Source organism: Miscanthus floridulus, chromosome 6 (assembly GCF_019320115.1).
Source record: "Miscanthus floridulus cultivar M001 chromosome 6, ASM1932011v1, whole genome shotgun sequence".
Lineage (NCBI taxonomy): Eukaryota > Viridiplantae > Streptophyta > Magnoliopsida > Poales > Poaceae > Miscanthus > Miscanthus floridulus.
Genome location: NC_089585.1, coordinates 92073173 through 92089866, shown reverse-complemented (window position 1 = coordinate 92089866; position 16694 = coordinate 92073173). Strand labels below are relative to the sequence as shown.

The 16694-nt window shown below is 42.5% G+C and overlaps 1 protein-coding gene across 2 annotated transcripts; it reads left to right on the top strand.

The window, feature by feature from the left end:
- Nucleotides 1-7902: 7902 nt before the first annotated feature.
- On the top strand, nucleotides 7903-16468 carry LOC136456312 (COP1-interactive protein 1-like). 2 transcript variants are annotated; one of them, XM_066456129.1, is made up of 5 exons: nucleotides 7903-8062; nucleotides 8250-8318; nucleotides 9603-9682; nucleotides 10324-10497; nucleotides 10834-16468. In XM_066456129.1, exons 4-5 carry the CDS (start codon nucleotides 10443-10445, stop codon nucleotides 16263-16265), a joined length of 5487 nt encoding a protein of 1828 aa, XP_066312226.1. In that variant the 5' UTR covers nucleotides 7903-8062; nucleotides 8250-8318; nucleotides 9603-9682; nucleotides 10324-10442; the 3' UTR covers nucleotides 16266-16468. The 2 variants fall into 2 exon arrangements, with proteins under 2 accessions (XP_066312226.1, XP_066312227.1); XM_066456130.1 differs by lacking the exon at nucleotides 9603-9682.
- Nucleotides 16469-16694: the final 226 nt, after the last annotated feature.

Sequence of the window (16694 nt, the reverse complement as noted above, 5' to 3'; positions counted from 1 at the left end):
GCGTCCGATCGATCTAACCGGCGTGTCCGGTCGCCCCATTTTTTAGTGGACTGAGGAGCCAATGACTCTATTTCATGAGGGCTCCTATTTAAGCCCCATGCCGGCTTAAGCTCACTCTCTTGGCCATTTGCATTGATATAGCAACCTTGTGAGCTTAGCCAAAGCCCTCCCACTCATCTCCATCATTGATCCATCATCATTGTGAGATTGGGAGAGAATCCAAGTGCATTGCTTGAGTGATTGCATCTAGAGGCACTTGGTATTCGTGTTTCGCTGTGGGATTCACTTGTTACTCTTGGTGGTAGCCGCCACCTAGACAGCTTGGAGCAGCGAGGATCATTGAGCAGAAGTTGGTGATTGTCTCTGGCTCCGATCATGGTGATTGTGAGGGGTCTTGTGCCTTCCCTGGTGGAGCACCAAAAGATAACTCTAGTGTATTACTTGTGTCATTGTGTTACCTCACTTGTGGGTAGGTTCTTGCGGTGTCCAATTATGTGGACGAGGTTCGTGCAACACCTCTTAGCCGTCGAACCATCAAGTGTTGGTCAACACAATGGGGACTAGCGTGCCGGTAAGCACGTGAACCTCAGGAGAAAAATTGGTTGTCTCTTGCCCTTTGGTATTCTCCCAGTGATTGATTTAGTATTCATCTTGTGATTGGTTCACTCCTCTACACAGTGGTATAATCACCCCACTCACTTATTTATATTTTTGCAAACTAGTTGTAGCAAGCTCTTTAGTGTAATTAGAATTGAGAGCTTGCTTTGTTGTTTTAAGTTCATCTAGTGGAGCTCTTTAGTGTAGCAAGTGTGAGAGCACTTAGTGAGTAGTGACATAGCAAATTGTGTGTCTAGAGATCATAGCAACTAGAATTGTTGGATAGGTGGCTTGCAACCCTTGTAGAGCTAGAGCAAGTTTGCTTTTCGCTATTTGTTATACTAATCAAATTGCTCTAGTTGATTTGTAGATTTTTTAATAGGCTATTCACCCCTCCCTCTAGCCATATTAGGACCTTTCACTTAATAGCTTGATAGGTGTGTTCGTATTTTAAGAGTTGTTGTTACTGTATTACTAAGTGTTGCATCATCATTTTATGCATGTAGATAACGAGTTGGTAGAGTTTGTTCCTATGGGTGAACAGGAGTTTGAGGAGACCATTGAGGAGTATGAGGAGGATATTCTCATATAGGAGGGAGCCCTGAAGCCATTCATTGCTGACTCTATTGACACACCGCCTGCCCAAGGCAAGCCTCGATGCATAACCCCTATTTTTGAATGATCATGGAATATATATATGTGATATGCATTTATGTTACAGACATTTTATGGAAACTACATGTATAGATATGCTTACCTATGGGTCTTACTAGTATAGGTCGAGTAGCTGCTATGCTCAGGATTTCGATAGCGTGGGTACCTATTGTTACTCACAATAGGTGATAATTATGATCACTCATGATAAAATGGTGAAAAGGAAAAATAGAGACAGGGATGTGGTTTGGGTATTGGTGGGTGTAAGAGGTTGTGTCCTACAGCCAACAAGCATAGCTTGGTTACAATTTTTCCCTATCTGTGTCGGTTAAGGACCGACCGTTGCATTGGGTTCTAGGTAAGTCATAGACTTATTATCCTGAGCACATACTTAGGTATGGGCATAGGGAAGACTTGTTGCTCTCTTGTTGTGGGTTCCGGCTCTTTTCGGACTGACTGATTGGAGGTGGGGATGGTGGAGGTCTAAGCCCGCACTGAGTCTGTGACTTAGGAGCGGGGGCTTGGAGTCCAAGTTTGGATGGGGACCTAGACCCCATGATAAGAAAGTGATGGGTTGGTCCTACTTGTACCTAGGGTATAAGTGAGGCGTGTGTTTTCGGGGTACCCAGCTAGACACATTGATTCGTGAATCACCGAGCAATCCGGTATAGCTTGTCTATAGTCTAGCACCATAGCAAGAACTAAAAGATGAAAGGTAATGAAAGGGAACTGATTGCTCAACCCTTGCTTGAAAATAGAACAGGTGCTTACATAGAATGGCTAGATAATAAATTAATCATGACTGCTAATAAGAACATAAATAAGAACTCACTATTAGAATTGCTTTTTGTAAAAAGAAGCCCATGAAACCATAAAGCTTATCATATTCCTTAGAGTAGGGAAATTATTCCCGCTAGTCGGATAAGTCTTGCGAGTACATTGTGTACTCAGGGTTTATTTACCCCTGTTATAGGCACTGCTTGAGGAGTAGCCATTGTGTGAAGGATTCTTCTGGTAGGCATAGATGGATCCTTGTTCATTATCGATAGATGTTTATTTTCATTCCGCTATTTAATATTCCGCACTCTGAATTTGGTAATGTAATAATGCATTTCTAAGAACTCTGGATGTATGAAATGGACTAAGTATTGTAACTCGTTCTCATTATTAGATCCTTGGGAAAAAATATGGACTATTCGAGCTCTCCCTTAGGGTGTGCCCGATGGAAACCGCCCATTGTAGCTTGCTTTCGGGGTGCTTAGTGTCTGGTGGAAGACGAGCGCCTCCATAAGTGTGTTATTTCAGACATTTCTGCCACACTAGACAAGAAGTAAACAAAGCGGGCAAGGCCTAGTTAGAGGCATAGATGAAACATATGGCTAAGTGAGCGTTAGCATATGATGAGGGCGGTTTTAGGTACGACATCATAACCACCAACTCTTTAGATTCTTTCAATCGTGTATTCACCAGAGTTTGATCGTTGCCTGTGTCTGGAATTATTGAGTTCTCCTTTCACAAGTGCAACAAATATTTTGTGAAGAGGTGGGAACTTACACAAAGGAATATAGCCGAGCATGGGCGATTTAGAAAGGCCAAAGCAGAACATTTGAAGGAGGCCAAGGAATTAGTCAAGCAGCAGACCGCCAAGCCGTATGGACCTCATCGGCATGTCTTTAGTGTATGGGGGAAGGGTGGCACAAGCTTGGGAGGCGAATGTTATGGTGGACGGAACTACTGAGTTGATCTTGACAAAGTAGAGTGCAGTTGCAAGGTCCCTCAGATCATGCATGCCCCTTGCTCTCACATGATCACTGCATGTAGGGTCCACGGATATGACTTCGAGGGTCTACCATACATGTCACCCTTGTATCTCTGTTTGAACACCCTTAGTATATGGGAGAAGAGCTTTGAGTCGTACCTTGACCTGACACAGTGGCCCCCTTATTATGGTTATGACTATGTGCCGCATCTAGACCTAATGAAGGTAGCGAAGGGTAGGAGAAAGAAGAAGTGACTCAAGGGGGACATGCTATGAGAGGATACGACGAAGACATGTACAGAGGGGGAGACTTCAACGAGACCCGTGGTAGGAATCTTTGCTTTGTTTGCAAAGAACCTGGTCACAAGGCTAGCAGGCATAGAAGATGAGGATAGTAGGTTCATACATAGAACTTGCTTATTTTCCTAGTGAAGTTGTTTAATATATTTGTTAATGTTACTTTCAATATGTACATGTGCTTCCATATTGTGTTCATGTTGCATAACATGTAGTTTAAATTTTGCAATGCTACTTAATGTTAATTTCAATATTGTATTATTCATCATGTTGTTTTAACCCTTTGTTTATCAAATTGTACCAGGATGGTCCCTCCCACGTAGCACCTGTTGTACCCCATTCTTGAGGTGGAGTATGATGACTTGCACCGAGCTCATGTGTTGACCAACACCAATGCAGAGGTCTCCTTGCCTCCGTTGAGGCCACGCACACACAACAGGGCGCACTAGTGGGACGAGCATTACGCGCTGTACATACGGCATGCCGGCTTTCTTGAGCTTATTCGCGTTGTCAACTACGGTCTTCTAGCCCTTGACCCCGCACTTCTCATTGTAGCTGTAGACAGGTGCGAGTCCCTTCATTCTCCATAAACATTCTTATAACAAAATTGAGGTAACTGATAGTCATTCTATTTTCGTAATGCAACCTCACAGGTGGAGGCCTGAGACCCACATGTTCCACCTACCTTGCACGCGAGATGACCATCACCATGCAAGACGTGAATGCTATCTTTGGCCTTCGGTTGGGGGGACTTCCAGTGACAGGTATGGTTGACAATGATCACTGGAGAGGGCTAATGGCTCAGTTCTATGGCTTTCTTCCACCGAACGATGAGGATTAAAAAAATAATTAAGCAATTCAACCCTATTTAATACTTGTGTTGCTTTCCTAAATCCATCACATCTCATTGTCTTTGGTGAATTTCAGGAAAACTTCTGGTGTTTCATCGTTGTGGATCACAGAGCGCTTTGAGAACTTGCACCCACAAGCTGATGAGGCTAAGATCAACAGGTTCGCTAGAGTGTGGCTCTAGCACTTCATTGGCGCTTTTCTATTCCCTGACGCATCGGGCAACACCATCAACTAGATTTTTCTTGACATACTACGCTAGTCGTGGGAGAATATACTGAGTAAGCAACTCGTCGTCCGAGTACCAATCCTCTACCGCAACCTTGTTGTTGTGGCTAGGCTCACCTGCATTGCCCTAATCTACCTATCACCTGTAGTAAGCGGCCTCCATTTCATCTGCGGCCTGAGACAGAAACACGTTCTCCTCCACCTCATTCATGTAGCTAGGCTCACCTACATTGCCCTGATCTGCCTGTCGCCTGTAGTAAGTGGCCTCCACTTCATCTATGGCCTCTGTGGCTTGAGAGAAGAACTTGTCCTCATCCTCCTCGGCCTGCAAGCTCGCCTCTTCTAGAGCGATGAGCTCGCTCAATCTGCTAGTGTCGTCCTTATCTTTCTCCGCCTACAAGTCCGCCTCCACTAGAGCGATGAGATCGCTCAACCTGACAGTGTTGTTCTCATCCTCATCTCCCTCATTATCCAACACAATTGGAGATAGAACGCTACGACCAACTCGTGTTATGTGCTCATGTAACTTCTTTTCCACATACATTGCACGGGCCACCTCTGCGGTATGCTCCCCATTGCATCCAATCCCGTCATGTATAAAATGCAATAAGTTAGCAACGCGATTATATTACATATAAAACAGGCAACCAAAATAATAAGGCTTCCAATGACTCACTTGCACACAATGCAGCAACATGGTCATTCAAGGCCTATATTTGTACTCTTTCCTCCTCCATTGCAGCCTTCCTTGCCCTCTCCTCCTCTAACGCCCTCCGTCTCTCCAACCCCCATTTATCAAGCCTGACATCGATTGGGTTATGAATACCGCTTTGTCTAGCAAACTCACGCATGTTCTTCTTCCGCTGTTTAATGAACATGTCAACGTAGTCAGGTCCATATCCCCTCTTCCGTACAATTACTTGCATCCCCTTCAACTCATCCAAGAACCTAGCTTGACCATCATAAGATTCTCACTTGCATTCCCTAGTGCTCTGTTGAAACAAAAAAATAGATCATAAGTCTTAGCAAAAGAAAAAAATACGATTTCATACTTTCCACAACAAGAACCAACCTCATCATAGTCAACCATATAGCCACAATAATGGCATATTCCAAACTCCGAAAGGGACTAGGCCATAGTTGGATTTAACACCACATTCGCACATGACAGGTGGTGCTTTGAAAATTACCCTTTATTTCTTCTTTTTCTTTTCATTTTCCTTTGGTGGCTCCGGCCATTGATTCTTAGGACCATAGAGCCACTCCTTGAAACAACACTTTGCAAATGCAAACACCTAAAAGAGGTGACATTAGTACATGAACACCTATAGCTCAACATTTCAACAGATACACTATCCACTTACTTCATGCTTGTTTGGACACACAAACTCCAATGTATTCTCAGGGTTTATCACAACTCGATCTCCACAATAGCACAGAGGAGGTTCCTCGAGTCGTCTAATTGCGGCTAAGTACTTCTCTTTAGCCATTATTGGCGGAGGGTTAGGGAGAGGTGGAACCCATCGCTCAAAGTGCTCACGTGGATGTCTCCATCTCCAGCAATCGTCAAAAAGGAGATACCTTGGGTCAAACTTGTCTGCACCGTCGATCCACTAGCGCGGCACTGCTGCGCCAAGATGTGTCGCGCGGCAACGCCTACCACGTCAGCCGGTCAGGGCCCGTACCCCTACCACGTCATCACCTTTGCCGCGCCGCCATGCATGGCGCAGCAGCGTTGTTTGGTCGCGCCATGGCAATAGGCACGGCCAAAAGTGTTAGATTTAAAAATAAAAAAATAATATCAAATTTGAAAATAGTTTACAAAAGTGTTAAAAAATCGGGGGAGACACAGTAGGAGCAAAACCAGAGCACCATCTGATGGAAGGAAAATGAAGGAGGCCGTCCTCGTCAGGGCCCACTGGACACTGGTGCACCACAAACATGACCTCCTCTGCCACAAGTAACAGAGACTAGCACATAATGCTGCTCAGTGTCCACTTCTCCCCATTCACCCCCTGATCCGAAGATCGTTCCAATGGGCATGTTTCTGGAAGGTTGCAATTTCATAATTAACTATTCCATTTGTATTAAAAAAATACCAAAAGAATTCAAATTCTAGAAGCGGTGCTAGCTCTTATTGCTAGAGCTACCAAAACTGTGTTTTAGATCATAATTAGATCTACCCAGTTAACAATTAACCGTTAAAAAATTAGCTGGAGTGGGTTTAAACAGACTTAGATAATAACTCAGTTGATTGTTATCCATGCACTTAGCTAACAACACTATCTTTTTTCGTTAATGATCGGCGTATATGGACGCTTGACTGAGACAAGTTGTCTACTTATGGCAAGATGAGCAGCCGCAACACATTTAAACAACTCTAATGTTGCGCCTCTCACCTCGCAAATCCTCTATCCTCCTCATGCATGGCCTGGCATAGTTGTAGCCAATCACCCACTTCTTTCTTAGAGCCAGGGGCGGATCTAAAGGGGGGCTGGGGGGGCTCCAGCCCCCCTACTACAGCTGGTGCATCAATGAAAATATGGAGAGGGTGAGGGAGAAGAAGAGGTGGAGGAAAGAAGAAAAATAGAGAGAGAGGAAGAAGAAGAAGAGACCAGCCCCATTCAATCATGTTCTGCATTCGCCACTGCTTAGAGCCTGTTTGGAACATGTAGATTGTTGCTAAAAACAATTCATAGCTTATAACTGAACAGGGATTATTCCATTAGTTATCTCAACCTAGCTAATAGCATCTAATAGATTACAAAAATATGCTTTAGTTCTCCCACTTACATCTGTCCACATGTTCTACTAATAACACATATACAATTGGCAGAATTATAGAAAAGAAAGGACATTATAGATATAAAACAACTAATGCATCTATTTTTTAGCTAGGCACCGTTTGGATGCCGATTTTTTTGGCGAAATAATACTGTAGCATTTTTGTTGTTATTTGGTAAATAGTGTCCAATCATAATCTAATTAGGCTTAAAAGATTCGCCTCATAGATTTCGTCTAAACTGTGTAATTAGTTTTATTTTTTATTTATATTTAATGATTCATGCATGCGTCCAAAGATTCGATGTGACGGAAAATCTTGAAAAATTTGACGTTTTGGAGGGGAACTAAACATGCCCCTAATGGATCCAAATAATACCTAGCTAATAGATAGCCACCTAATAGTTATTTACTTATGTAACTAGTAATATTAGCTGTGAACTAGTATTAGCCAGCTAAATACTGTAGTAGTTGCTAATAGATCCATACCTAAAACCTGGCTCCCTAGCGTTAAGGCGGGAACTCAGGGACAAAACCCCCGACGCGTCAGCTCACGGACGAGACAAAAAGCCGGCCGCGCTGTCCAGCTGGCTCCCACGCCCCGCCAGCTCGGACCGCTCCCCTCGCGGGCCGTATCTCGCGCCCTCGCGCTCGCAGTGGCGGGAGCGCTGTTTCAGTTCGATGGCTTTCTCGTAATAAGGTACCGAAGCGGTGGGCTTTCTAGGCGTCAGGTACATGCTGCAGAGGCTCCAAAAGGACAAGACCATGGCTGCTTGCTCGCTAGTGTGCGTTTCTAACGCTGCCCACACATCGGCATCGCCCTAGTGGAGAAGAAACCTCCGCCCTCTGGGTCAGGTTCTCGCTGAGCACGCGATTCACCCATCCTTTCAGTTTCAGGTAACCTCCTCCTCCTCCTCCCGTGTCTTGGTCTGGATTTTGATTTCCATCTGCTGCTGTTGGCTTTTGTTCCCATGAGTTGATTTGATCTGATAGGTTGCTGTGCTTGCTTCACTAGTTCACTGCAACCGGTTTGCGATCTCTGATCGTGCTTTGTTTTTCTTTTCTTTTCTTTTCATTTCGTCAGATCTTGTTTCGGGTTCAACAGGCGTGGGAGAGACTTACAGAGCAGAGCTTGAGAGGCGACATTTCGGCGGTATGTTCTCTTGATTTTCTCAGTTTTTATCTGGTTTGTTGTTTCCCCGATTAAGCGTGCTGCTGTGACGTTCTTGCTCTTGCGGTAGTCAAGAAATTTCTGTGGCCTGGTGCAGCGGTGAGAGCTGTCTCACTGAGTCCAGGTCGTGGGTTTGAACAGCCTCTCCGCAGATTTTGCTGAGAAGGCTTCTTGGTTTTTTCTTTCCCTAGACCTCACTCTCACTCGTACGGGAGCCTCCGGTACGGGTCTGCCCTGTGTGTGGCTGTGGGGGGTGTCAGGTGTGCGTTCCTGGATGGATCGTTGTGGCCTTGTGGGCCTGCACGTTCTGATGTGGCAGCTGACATGGATCGCTGCAGAAGCTTAAGATTACACCAGAAGCATATCTTTCTCTGTTCCAAGTCTTAGCCTTCGTTGCCTCTTCCATGTTTGTCTTCCTTTCTGGATATGTGATTATATCTGCGGAGTGGTTGGCACTTGTCAGTCGTCACTCGTTAACTTCTGTGTTCATTCATGCATTAGTTTTCTGAATATTCCTTCGCTAGCTGGGACCCGCATGTTTGTTACCACTAGTTGCGATTTCATAAGACAAAATACTTTGCGCTGGTCTTTCCCCAATCAGCTCGCATATGAGCACTGTACTGGTATTATGCAATGAACAATACTGGGCGCACGCCAGAACGGCCCCATATGGCATTTCAAATAGGGTACGACCTTTTCAAATATGCATCTGAACTTAGGCAGTTTTTTTTACAACATTTTTTAGCAACAACTTACGCAGTTATGCTGCCCAAGAGGTTGGGCGACGACGAGACTTGGTAGATGAAAATGGATAAATAAAATGTTTATAATGTACTCATCCAGATTGCAATTTGGCTCAGTCAGACTCTGGTTTTGAGATGGCCTTGCAGGCATAGAAGATGAACATATCCATGCTTCTCAGAGGCTACAATATCTGTATGAGTACATTATAAACCTCTCTATATATCGAATTAAAAAAAAAACATCTCTATGTATCCATATGGTTATTTAGTAGTACTGTGCATGCTAACATAAGACAGCAGATATATGCCACTATATTGCTAGTGCAATGAACTTCCTAAGTGTCTTTCACAAATAATCAGTTTATTATCTAAAAAAGAGTACCTTAGTCTTAATATATGCTGTTAATGATAATGCTGTGGTAGACTGGTAGTTCATAAAAAATCCTTTTCTTCTGTAAAGCATAATTTGCCAAGATCCAAAATGCAAAATGTAATTCCTTTTTTTTTTCTTCCTATCTTGCAGGGCACCAACCGTGGCACCCTATCTGCCTCTTCTGTCACTGAAGTTACATTTTCACTACCCAAATATTGTTTACTCATGATGTAAGAAAATTATCCTAAAAATCCCACGGTGTAGTTGACGTTTTGTAAATTCCGCTGCGTTAAGCAATTATTTGATTAAAAGATCACTTACAATACATGCCACATATCACTGCATACAAATGAAGAAGACCATGGTGTAACAACATGCCTCCAGGGAAACCAGTTATATGTAACTTTAAGACCTCAAAACCTAAACTATGTTGCTCATCATTTGGAGTACATATTAGTTACAGAACATGAAGTTCATACTTGAAATGTTTGACATTCTACTTCGTCTTAGTGCGATAGGATCAACGTCAAAACAGCTTACCGGTGCTACTAATTTTGGCTCCAAATTCTGCATACGAGCTTCACAAAGTAATGCCTTTGTGCATTCTGGAAATATACCTGTACATTCAACTCTCCAATTTTGCTAACTTGGTGACATACACCCCTTCAAAGACGTTCAATCTTTTCCTATTTACATTTATTCAGCTTTGTGTGCAGAGAGTATTTTCAATCATTAACTAGCTAAACCATTTCCATTGAAAAAGCTATATTTGTTTTCTTGATTTTTTGTATATCTTTTTGCTATTCTAGATGAGATATTATCCACGGATGACTTCCTATTCATTATTTTCCTTACCTTTTTACCCATTCAGGAGCAAAGCTAATCAGGAGTTGCAGCATGATATGCCCTCAATTATGATCAATTTGGTCTGAGGAAGATTTTCTGCAAAGAAATAGTAAAGCTAAAGCTTGTGGATACAAGAACTTCAGCATGATGAAGAAACACAAAATTAGAAAGTCCACGCATCTTTTAGAGAGCAAAAAGGGTATTCTCTTAATTCAAGACTAATATTTACTCAAATGAATTTTTATGTACATACAGGGATCTCAAAGTGCCTTTATAAATGAAATTGTTTCGTGTCAAGAGAATATAACTACTTATCTACTTTTTTTTTGCCATTCTGTTTGGCTAATCTCAATGTGATTACAATACCAGATGAACATGCCTGAGTCATATGTGTCCAGTTTTCATCATTAAAATGCTTTTGATACAGCTAAAATTGCATTGTTTTAGAAGAACTCTGCCTTCTTCTTCAACTAATGGTTCTCCTGTTTCTAGCGAGCCGTTGTCTGAAAACAATAGTGTTATTTTGTTTTTTCAGATGTTGATGAAAATGTGGAGAACATTTTAAGAATGATAGGAGAGGAGAACGGACAGACTGAGAATGAACAAGATGATTCTGGAAATCCCGTCAAGAAATCAAAGCTATCTTCCCTTGTGAAGGGCTTCCATGAGGACTATCAATACCTTCACAAGCACTACAAACAGCTAATTAGCAAACTAGAAACTGTTGGCCACAGTTCCTCAGGTTCAGATTCATCTGATTCAGACGCGGAAGGAGACGGATCAGACAATAATGTAACTACACCAAAAGTAGTGTTGAATGAAGAAAATGGCCTGAACCATAAGCTTGATGAGGATCATAGCATGGAAGCAGAAATTGAGAAGCTAAAACAAAGTACAGAAGAACAAGCCAAGGAAATATCTGATCTGAAGCAGCTACTAGAAAAAACAATAAAGGATAAAGAAGCTACAAGAGGAGAGTTAAGTTTAGAGGTTGCAAATTTGTCATCGGAGAATGAAAATCTGAAATCATTAGTTGAAACTGCAAAGAGGGAGGAAGGAGACTTGCTTAACATCATAAAATCTACGGAGAATGAGGTCAAAACATTGTCTAGTGAGAAGCAAACTATTGAAGAAGAGAGAGAGAACCTGAAGATGTCAATTGTAGACATGAAGAAGGAGATGGAAGATCTGAGGAATCAGCTGAAAGATACAGTGGATAAATGCTGCGTCATGGCATCAGAAGTAGAGAAGTCCCTGAAGGCTGAGAAAGAGGTGCAGACCTTGTTTGAAGAAAACCAGAACCTGAAGAGCCATAACCTGATGCTGTCGGTGGAGCATGATAACCTGAAAACACTTCATCATAACTTAGATATTGAGTGCTCTCAACTGATGGCAACCATTGTGGAAGCCAAAGCTGAGAATGAATCATTGACCACGGAAAATCATTCAGCTGAAAGAAAACTCCAGCAACTGAGGGTGGAAATAGATGGCCTGAAGGCTGAGACCACAGAGATAATGAACAATCTGGACAAGGAACGTATTACTGCAGCAGAAGAAAAAGAAAGGCTAACGACAGAAAATTCTATGTACTTGAGTGAGTTAGAGGAGGCACAGTCTAATGTTAAGGATCTAGAAAAGGAACTGGAGTCAACAAAAAGTGTTCTCAATAGTCATATTGCGGAGCTACGGAAGGAGAAGAATTATGCCACATCAGAGATAGAGCGGCTAGAGTCTTCTTTGCAGAATCTTGAGAACGATCTGTCACAGCAACTTGATAGGATTTCAGATATGCAGAAGACTAATGAAAACCTGGAGCTGGCAAATTCTAACCTGCATAATGAGATAGTACAAGTACAAGGACAAAAGAATGAAGCTGTTGCTTCTATAGTTAATCTCAAGAGCATGTTAGAACAGCAAGTACAGGAGATTTCAAATCTTCAGGAGGCTAACAAGGACCTCAAAGCAGCAAAGACCGATCTGTATAATGAGGTTACGGTACTTCAACAGGAGAAAATTGTAGCACTGGCTCAGTTACAAGAATCTGAGGCTCAAATCAAGAATCTTCGGAGTGACTTGGAACAGCAGCGCAACCAAATTTCAGTTATCCAGCAAGCAAATGAAGAAATGCAGGATAAAAATTCTAGCTTGCACAAGCAACTGGAAGAAACTAGGACTAATCTGCAAGAGGAGATCATTGCATTACAAGGAGAGAAAGAAGAGGCCATCTATAGCTTACAGCAGTCAAATGATTCACTCAAGACCCTAGAAGTCCAGTTAGAGCAGCAAAGAGAAGAAATTTCTGTTCTGCAGCTTGCTCATGAAGACTTGCAAAATAGCAATTCCAACCTAGAGATGCAATTGGAAGAGGCGAAGGTTAGTCACCATGCTGAAATTTTAGCATTAGAAGATGAAAAGAACAAGATTATTTCAGAGTTGCAGCAGTCCGATGGTTGTATCAAGAACCTTAGAATTGAGTTGGAGCAAGGAAAAGAGCAAACCTCAATCTTGCATCATGCTAATGAAGATATGAAGAATAACATTTCTGTCTTGGACAAGCAATTGGAGGAGGTCAGGAGCAGTTTGCATGCTGAAATTGCAGAAGTACGTGCAGAGAAGGACACAGCTCTATCAGAGTTACAGATGTCTCAGACTTCCGTCAGGAACTTGGAGAGTGTGCTAGAAAAGCAAAGCGAGAACATTTTAACTCTAGAACAAGCTAATCATAAGTTACACAATAAAATATGTACCTTGACAGAGCAAGCAGAACAAGCCAAGGCTGAGCTGCATAAGGAGGTAGCGGCAATAAAAGAAGAGAAGGATATAGCACTAACACAACTAAGGCAGTCAGAGATTTCAATACAAGATCTTGAGAATGAGGTGACCCGACTGAAACAGGAACTTTCAATTCAGCTGGAAAAAAATTCCACCTTAGACAAGCAATTTGAAGAAGTCAGGAGCAGTCTGCATGCTGAAATTTCAGACCTACGTGCAGAGAAGGACACATCTCTATTAGAGTTACAGATGTCTCAGGCTTCTGTCAGGAATCTTGAGATTGTGGTTGAAAAGCAAACTGAGAACATTTCAACTCTACAACAAGCTAATGATGAGTTACAGAAGAACATCTACACTTTGACTGAGCAATCACAACAAGCCAAGGTGGAGATGCAGGATGAGTTGAAGGCAATACAAGAAGAGAAGGATGCAGTGCTAACACAACTGAAGCAGTTAGAGACTTCAGTACAAAATCTTGAGAATGAGGTGACACAACTGAAAGAGGAGCTTTCCATCCAGCTAGAAAACAATTCCTCCTTGGACAAGCAATTTGAAGAAGCCAAGAGCAATCTGCATGCAGAAATTTCAGACCTACGTGCAGAGAAGGACACATCTCTATTGGAGTTACAGACGTCTCAGGCTTCTATTAGGAATCTTGAGATTTTGGTTGAAAAGCAAACTGATAACATTTCAACTCTACAACAAGCTAATGATGAGTTACAGAAGAACATCTACACTTTGACTGAACAATCACAACGAGCCAAGGCGGAGATGCAGGATGAGTTGAAGGCAATACAAGAAGAGAAGGATGCAGTGCTAACACAACTGAAGCAGTCAGAGACTTCAGTACAAAATCTTGAGAATGAGGTGACACAACTGAAAGAGGAGCTTTCCATCCAGCTAGAAAACAATTCCTCCTTGGACAAGCAGTTTGAAGAAGCCAAGAGCAATCTGCATGCAGAAATTTCAGACCTACGTGCAGAGAAGGACACATCTCTATTGGAGTTACAGACGTCTCAGGCTTCTATTAGGAATCTTGAGATTTTGGTTGAAAAGCAAACTGATAACATTTCAACTCTACAACAAGCTACTGATGAGTTACAGAAGAACATCTACACTTTGACTGAGCAATCACAACGAGCCAAGGCGGAGATGCAGGATGAGTTGAAGGCAATACAAGAAGAGAAGGATGCAGTGCTAACACAACTGAAGCAGTCAGAGACTTCAGTACAAAATCTTGAGAATGAGGTGACACAATTGAAAGAGGAGCTTTCCATCCAGCTAGAAAACAATTCCTCCTTGGACAAGCAGTTTGAAGAAGCCAAGAGCAATCTGCATGCAGAAATTTCAGACCTACGTGCAGAGAAGGACACATCTCTATTGGAGTTACAGACGTCTCAGGCTTCTATTAGGAATCTTGAGATTTTGGTTGAAAAGCAAACTGATAACATTTCAACTCTACAACAAGCTAATGATGAGTTACAGAAGAACATCTACACTTTGACTGAGCAATCACAACGAGCCAAGGCGGAGATGCAGGATGAGTTGAAGGCAATACAAGAAGAGAAGGATGCAGTGCTAACACAACTGAAGCAGTCAGAGACTTCATTACAAAATCTTGAGAATGAGGTGACACAACTGAAAGAGGAGCTTTCCATCCAGCTAGAAAACAATTCCTCCTTGGACAAGCAGTTTGAAGAAGCCAAGAGCAATCTGCATGCAGAAATTTCAGACCTACGTGCAGAGAAGGACACATCTCTATTGGAGTTACAGACGTCTCAGGCTTCTATTAGGAATCTTGAGATTTTGGTTGAAAAGCAAACTGATAACATTTCAACTCTACAACAAGCTAATGATGAGTTACAGAAGAACATCTACACTTTGACTGAGCAATCACAACGAGCCAAGGCGGAGATGCAGGATGAGTTGAAGGCAATACAAGAAGAGAAGGATGCAGTGCTAACACAACTGAAGCAGTCAGAGACTTCAGTACAAAATCTTGAGAATGAGGTGACACGACTGAAAGAGGAGCTTTCCGTCCAGCTAGAAAACAATTCCACCTTGGACAAGCAGTTAGAAGAGGCAATGTTGAAAGTGTCAAACCTACATGAGAATCTTGAGAAGGCCCAGGCTAAAGCAGCTTGTCAACTTGATGGCATGAGTACAAAAAATAAAGATCTGGAGAAGACAATCGATCTATTGTCTTCTGAAAAGACTAAGTTGGAGAAGGATCTGAAAATTATGATTGAAGCATGCACAGAAAACATGTCATTTCTGGCAGGATTTGAAGATAGAGTTACACAAAAAATTTCTGATCATGAGGCAGGACTGAAGGTTCTCCACCAGAGCCTTAGGGGGGCTGTTGGTAGCTGTCAGAGGCTTCAGCATGCATATGATGAGGTGTCCACAAGGGCATCACATCTTGAGATACTTAAGAGGAGTCAGATGGAGCAGATAGATCAGCTAGAGCAGAAAAACACAGAAACTGTGAACAAACATCGGCTTCTGGAAGAGGAAAAGTTATCTGCAAATAAGGAGAATATTAAGCTACAAAAGCATGTCCAAGACCTTGAAGTTCAGCTCCAGCTAGCAAAGCAGAAGCTTAAAGTTACCGAAGCAGAAAGCAAATGCAAAGAAGAGAGATATGCAGCGGCAGTGGAAGCGTTGCGGGCAGAGATCCATCATCTTGAACAATCAGTACAGCAGTTTTCAGGGAGGGTCAGCTTGCTGGAAGGAACTCTCCTGCAAGTTAAAGGACATGCTGAATCAGGGGTCTCCAAATGGGCTGACAAATTGGATGAGCTAGAAACACTCTTCAGTCAGAATTTTGTGCTCTTCATTGACCGCTCATCTGCATGTAGTGACGAGCTTAAAGTCTTAAGGAAGAAGGTACATGATCATCTTAATGAACAGAAGGAACTTGCCAATGTGAACAATGAGCTGGCTATTAGGTTGAAAGAGAAAGAAATGGTGGTGTCAGAAATGGTGAAGAGTGCTGCAGAGGCAGAGGCAAAGATGATCCAGCTCGAGAAGACAGTGGACGAGAAAGAAGACGAGCTAGCAGCTAGAGTGCAGGAGAAGAGAGAAGCCATCAAGCAGCTGAGTGACACCATTGTTTACCACAAGAACTATAGCGATGACCTGGTGCGCTACATCCGCAGTCAGAGTCGCCCTCGCCTCCCGTTCTGCCTTTAAATTTGAAAGTCAGTGAAAGAGGCTTCATTCTTGCTGTGAATTTTTGCAGTAAGGAGACCATTGCCATTTTTCTTATGTATCATATATAGGGCTCAAATACTTTCTGGAGGTAGTCATATACTCATATTCAGTGGCTTGTGCATTCTATCCCCTACTAAGGGGGCTACTGTAGTAATTAATTTATTCGTTTTGCCTTATCTTTTTATCGGACGGTCAACATACTGCCTGAGACTGCGAAGGAAGTCTCAAGAAATATTCAGGTTTGCAGTTTTCAATCCAAATTCGCACAGGAAGGTAACACGGCTAGTAAAGAATCTTTGCCACACATTTTTGCTGTTCATGACAGATTGCAGGATTGTCTTTGTTCTTTCTCAGTTTTGGTTCAGATTAGTCACTCCCCTGCAAACTCAACATGCATTGGGGGCGTAT